The 6896-nt window shown below is 37.4% G+C and overlaps 1 protein-coding gene across 1 annotated transcript; it reads left to right on the top strand.

The window, feature by feature from the left end:
- Positions 1-4246: 4246 nt before the first annotated feature.
- Positions 4247-5689, top strand: LOC126494756 (vomeronasal type-1 receptor 4-like). Its single transcript, XM_050132171.1, is given in 2 exon segments — positions 4247-5411; positions 5414-5689. Coding segments are annotated over 2 exon segments (981 nt in total). The 5' UTR covers positions 4247-4564; the 3' UTR covers positions 5548-5689.
- Positions 5690-6896: the final 1207 nt, after the last annotated feature.

Here is a 6896-nt window from a genome sequence, read left to right as displayed (position 1 = left end):
TATGTGGCTTATTTTTCTTTATTTCTCTTAATCTATAACTATCTGTACTTCTGTACTCTGTCTCTTTAAAGACTTTACCCTTTTTTTTTAAACCATTAACTTTATTCTCTATATTTTTTTTCTCTCTCTCTCAAGCCTACGTACACTCATCCAACACTGTGGTCTTTTATGTCTGAATCTGTTTTATTGTGAATCTGTAATTTTTTTACTATCTAGGAGCACTTTGTTTTATAGTTTTAAATCATTAAGCACTTAAGAATCTAAGCTGTGACTTTCATAGGTCAAAAATAGGTACTGCCAGCTTGCCCTGCCCAGTCCAACATGGCAGAGCCGCTCGTGCCTCCGATCCTTGCACATTGCACCAGTACTGTGGTGGAGCTGCTTGTGCCTCTGAGATGCAGCAGACAATGACTTCCTTTAAGGCACACAGCCAGTCTAGTTGCCATCAAACAAATCGTAGCATTTTACTCCAAATGCATCATTCAAATGTTCTGTCTCCCGCAGGAGCCAGACAGAGATAGCAATGGCGGCACATTTTAAAACAGCCAGTTTTTTGCTGCTGCTGAGTCAGGACAATTTCTTTGCGGCAAGCCACCCACAAACAACAAAAAACTCTGTTAAACCCTCTTTTCCTTATTTTTAAGCCTTCTCAGGTTTTTAAGTGGATTTAGTCTATCACATCTGGGCGACACTGTTGTAATAGGGGTGGCAGGCGCTTCCTGCCACCTGGCTGCCCGCATGGCTAGCTTTACCCGAAATAATTACATGGAAACTTTATTCTTTTAAACACTGCTTGGCCCATTAGTTTCAGCCTCTTAACCCATTTCTAATAATCTATGTAGCACCATGAGGTGGCTTACCAGGGAAGATCTTAACCTGCGTCTGTCTGGAGTGGGAGAATCATGGCAACTCCCTGAATCTGCTTCTTTCTCCCAGCATTCTGTTCTGTTTACTCTGCCTACCTAATTTTCTGTTCTATTAAAGGGCCAGGGCAGTCTCTTTATTTAACCAATGAAATTAATACAAAACAGAAGACTCTCTCCCATCACATAGTGACACATGAACAACAGAAGGTGTGGCTCAGATTAAAGGTGTACCCTCCTGTTGTTGGAGACAGCTTATTAAATTCTTGGTCACCCAGATCTGGTATAACCACACAGAAACAATATTAATTAAAACACTGCTTGGCCTATTAACTTATTCATATCTCTTACATCTTAAATTAACCCATTTCTATTATTTTATATTTTACCATGGAGGTCATGGTTTACCAGCAAGGTTCTAGCATCTGTCTCCTGTGGTGGCTACATGGTGTCTTACTGACTCCACCTACTTTCTCCCAGCATTCAGTTTAGTATTCCTGATTACATCTACAGACCTATCACAGGCCAAAGCAACGTCTTTACTCATTAACCAATGATAGCAACATATATACAGAAGGATTTCCCACATCATCTCCCCTTTTCTGTCTAAATAAAAAAAGAATGTTTTAACTTTATCATAGTAAAATAACATATTACAAAACAGGTATCAAGCAAGAATTATTACAGTTATAATATTTATATCTATTTTTATCTTCTGTTGTAACTAATAAAAACTGTAACTATATCTATTCTTCAACTCCTTCAAAGACTTCAGAAAGATATAATATTACCTAAGTAAATAGGAAATACATTGTAAGCAATTTCCAAAACTCTAGAATTGACAGAGACATTTCGCTGCCTGGATAGTCACCCAAAGTTCTTCTGTATCATTGTAGCATACATCTTCAGACTACAGGCCCATAGTATCTGGCAGACTTTTCCATGAAGGAGGATCAGCCTCCTGGCTACAAATTGGCCAGCTAAATCCACATAAATCCTGAGAGAGTTTGGAAAGGAATTATAGAAACAAAAAAAAATTACAAGCAAATAAAGTTTAGCTGATTTTTTTCTGCATGCTCTCTGTTTGCTGGAGGTGAACAGGGATGCTCCTTTAAGAGAGGTCTTCTTGATTATGTATTAGCAGTAAAAACACTACAAGGACATCGTGAGGTTTTGAAATGGCAGCTTCCTGGTTTGAGCTCAATGCAGGAACAGCTCTAGCTCCTTCAGGAGACAGAGTACTTCAGTGGGATCTATGAATAGCAGGTTACAAATTGCTTAATGGTGACACAGACCCACTGTGACCTTGGAGCTGGAGCAATGTTCGTGGCTCTCAGAGGCAGTGAACATGCCTCCACCATGTTGGACTGGGCAGAACCAACAGACAGTGCTTTTAGAGTTGGTCCTAGCTATGCCTGCTTAGCATTTAAAAGAAAAACAGTGCTTCTGGTCAAAAACTAATTATAAATACACCTGTAATAAAGACAAATTCAGATGAAAAATACCTCTAAATGAGTTACAGTGTTGGATATATGTGTATGGGCTTTGGAAAGAGAAGAAAAAGAGTATAGAGAGTTATAAAAATAAGTAAATAATTCTAAGAAAAAAAGTCCTTAAAAAGAAAGAGAGAATACAGACAGACATAGATTAAAGGAGCAAAGAAAAATAAGCCACCTAAATATGGAATATACACAGAGAGTCTAGATTATGTATACTATTGTGTTTTCTTTGAATTTTTTTTTTTTTTTTACTGTGAATGAGCTAAATACAGAGAGACATTTCATTATACAGGCTGTTTGGCTAAACCAACATATATACATTAGGTATCTTGACTTCAAAATTTGGCTCTAAGGATGTGTTGCTTTGGAAAAGAATTTCTGCTTTTGTTTCCACATAGGATGAAAGCCTATGAATTCCTTCCACACTATTGTGGTTTGATTGAACAAGATTCCCCAAAAGGTCTCCATAAAACCCCCAAATACTTTGCCCAACAAAAAGTCTTATTAACTCAGGTATCAATAAGTACATAAGCATATCATCAGATAAATAATACTGTTTATATCTCACTTTATGACTGTATGTCTTCTTTTTTAAGTTATGACAAAGTATGTGATGACTGACAGATTCTTATCATAGATTTCTGGGTATTGCTATGAGTTTTTTCTTTGAAAACACGATCAAATCATTCTATTAAGTGATATTCAGTGTATAAATTAGCACAAATAAATTATTATATATCAGTCCTAGGACAGAGCCATCTTTATACAGACGTTCAGTGTTTACCTTGGTTCATGTTTCAGAAATATTATGCTGTTCTCATTGAATTAAAACATATGGGTGTTCATTAACAGTGGCTACCACCTTATGTAATAAATATCTATACACACAAGGATACTTCTTACTCTCAAATAAGTAAAATCATGCTTGTTGCAAGGTCATTTGAATGTGTAAGTACAAAAATGCAGGGTTGATGCTTGAGCAATCCATGTACTGCTTTATAGGGAGGATGCTGAGTTACTGTACTCTCTGTACATCCTCAAATACTTTCAAGTCCCCATTTTCCCACTTTATCAAGCATGCGCTCTCAAAGGCTTATCCCAGATAGTTAATACACTTTCTTTAAATAATACTTTATACACATCAGTTATTACTATAAAATAATAATACACTAGGATGATTTGGTAGCTTTCAAAGGAAGGAAAAGAGAGAAGACTTCCTTCTTACAAAACCTGTCTCATCAGAATAACTTTTTAAATAACAATTTTTCTAAGTGGGTCTATACACTAAGCAAATATATTTAGTGACTACTCTTGTCTGATTCCTATACCACTAATGATCAATGTAATTAAAAGAAAGTCTTGTAGTGGGAATCACTCTGGAATAAGCACCTTGACACTGATGGGAGTGGGAGAGAGCAGATGTCACCAGTGAAACAAAGCCATAATAATGCCAGCAGGACTTTGGTCTTGGGTTCAGTTTGCATTATCAAACCACAAGGTGGGGAAGACAAGCAACTGAGATTTTACAGAGCTACATGGCACTCAGCAGGATGTTAACGGCAATGGCATGTAGTTCTTGTTATTTCTCCAGGTCACTCTCTTCCAGGAAGTAATTCTTGGCACATAGGCAGTACAAATAGAGGTGCTTTAAGAACATTAATCAGAAAATATTCAATAATTGTTTTTTTTTACCTTTTTTCTATTTCAGCCCAACTTCCACAATCAGTGCCTCAAAAAACAAAACAAAACAAAACACATGTTGCATTCCTTTTAAATGTAAAAGTGATTCTTGTTACTCCAGTTTAACAGTTGAATATATACATAGGTGCACACACACATACACACACACTCACACACACACACAAGAACTGCAATGAAATTGAATCTTAGAAATATTACTTTTCTATATTTATGACTCATATACTTTTACCTACATACTTCATCCTTGCACATCACCTAATATTACCACCGTTTAAAGTTCTAAATTTACAAATAAAATTAGAGTCATTGCTGCCTTCTAGACCATGAACAGAGAGCATGAAAAGGTCATTACAATGTACTGTCTTGCAGTGGAAACTTGTACATTATAAATGCCTCCTACAGTAGTGGATGATCTCCTAAAAGCCTCTTAGTAAAATAAGGTTGAAGGAAATATTCATAAAGGATTAACTGAGGATGGAGAATGTTGAGCTCACTTGATATATGAAACCTACACCTCATTTTCCTGCACAGAATCCTTCGGCTCAGACCCCAAGAACCAATGGCATGACAGTCACATATGTGGCTATTGGAGTGATTTTCTTATCACAGACTATCATTAGAATTATGGAAAATTCCTATCTCCTCTGCCACTAACTATTGTTTAACTTCAGGGGATGCAGGCTAAAGACCACAAACTACATCTTGATGCACTTGATTACAGCAAACACCTTAAGTCTGCTGTGTAAAGATGTGACCCAGGCAATGGCAGCTTTTGGTCTGAAAGACTTCCTCTGGGATATCGGGTGTAAACTACTTTTCTATCTCCACAGGGTGGGGAGGACAGTGTCCATCAGCACCACCTGTTTTCTGAGTATCTTTCAGGCTATTGTCATCAGCCCTATGGACTCCACATGGGCAAAGTGTAAATTGCAAGCTCCCAGGTACATTGGTTCTTCCACATGTGTGACCTGGATCCTGTCCCTTCTTGCAAACATTGTTTTTCTTTTGCACATGACTGGCAAATTTAACAATATAAACATCACTAGTCTAAAAGACCTTGAATACTGTTCTGCTGCCCGTCATGATAAAGTCATTGACATCCTCTATGCAATATTATTCTCAAGTCCTGATGTGTTTTTCACATTGCTGATGCTTTGGTCCAGTGGCTCCATGATTTGCATCCTCTACAGACACAAGCAGAGAATGAAGCACATTCATAGAAGCAACTTGTCCCTCAAATCCTCTGCTGAGTCCAGAGCCACAAAGATTATTCTGCTCTTGGTGAGCACGTTTCTCTGCTTTTACACAGTTTCCTGCCTCTTAGATATTCATTTAACTCTGGTTTATCATCCACATGGTTCATGCTAAATGCTGCCTCAATTACCTCTGGGTGTTTCCCAACTGTGAGTCCCTTTCTGCTGACGAGCAACAACTCCTGTGAAACTTCACTCCGTTTTCAAAGTGCAAGGAATAGAAAATACTAATCATAATATCAACATGCAAATTGTTTGCTTCTGATCAACGTTTAGTTGTTATTCCATCACCTTTCATTCTCAATACACTGTTGAAACCATAAAGCGAGGGTGACACATGTGTGAACCTACGCACATAAACTTGTGTGCTGTAGTAAGTGTATATTTGTAAATATCATTCATTTTTGTGAACAAAGAATGCCTTTAGTTAAATTATTTGTCATGCTTAATAAGACAAAAATAAAATAACATATGAATCTTGACATTATCTCATTATTTTTATTTAACTGGTTAAAATTGATTGGAATATGCTAATTTACTTTTTCTTAGCTACTTCTGCTGTATAAAGTTAATATAATGAAACATGTTTTTTTCCCCTTTCATCCTCATGAACAGTGTTCAGAAACCTAACAGTGTTGGACAATTAAATAATAAACATTTCTGTTCATGCAATAATGGGCATATTTGAGAAAATTTCCAAAGCGTAATCATTCATAACAATAAAATAATGGTTAAAGTTTTGATACAATTTTTCCAGGAAATAATGAGGGGGATCAGCTCTTGTATTATTATCTTCTACTTTGCTGATTATGTCTGTGAAACTTATTTATGCAATACCACCTTTCCACATTTTTGTAAGTGGTGTGCATTTAGTACACAGCTCATTGGAATTTCCCTAATTGTGCCCATCTTTGTATGCAACTCTGATGTCAGTGAGACAGAAAATTGTTATCTTCAGAGTTGCTACCTCTGGTCTCAAACTCCAGGCCTCACACAGTGATTTACAACCAACTCTAATTCTACTTCTAGGGGATCTAATGCCTTCTTCTGTCTTCCTTTGGAATTCCAATTGATTCTCCTAGGCCATTCCCACAAGACTAAGCTCCATTTGCCCCTGTCTGGACATGCTCATCTAATTTCAGTGTCTTAACCCATTCATCAAGCCTTCTGAGTCCCAAAACATGAAATGCTTTAGCATCAACTGTTGAGAACCAGGCCTAAGGCTTTCTCAGAGAGTCCAATGAAAGGACAAAAGGAACCTAGTTCTGGGTCCTTTCCAAGGAGCAGATGTGGAAAGGTCTTGTTTGGGTTTACGGGTCAGGGCCTCAAACGAGTTAAGTTTCAGTTCCTGTGAACTTGTTTTTATCCCGGGAAAATCTGAAGTTATCAGACACAAGGCTGCTGTGCTTTCCAATGGTCTTAGATGACTCCAAAGGGTCACAACCCACAGGTTGAGAACCACTGCTTTCTAGGCTCACAAACAGGATATAACTAAGTTTCCTCATGGGAAGAAATAATGCAATGGGAACTCTATAGTTCACTGTCAGTCCTTCCCACGTCCAACCTCAGTATCTCCTGCT

The sequence above is a fragment of the Alexandromys fortis genome, unplaced genomic scaffold (genome assembly GCF_014885135.2).
Source record: "Alexandromys fortis isolate MF-2015 unplaced genomic scaffold, M_Fortis_MF-2015_v1.1 scaffold_396, whole genome shotgun sequence".
NCBI classification, from domain to species: domain Eukaryota; kingdom Metazoa; phylum Chordata; class Mammalia; order Rodentia; family Cricetidae; genus Alexandromys; species Alexandromys fortis.
The sequence above is the reverse complement of the archived record's forward strand: the minus strand, read 5'-3'. Positions and strand labels throughout refer to the sequence as shown.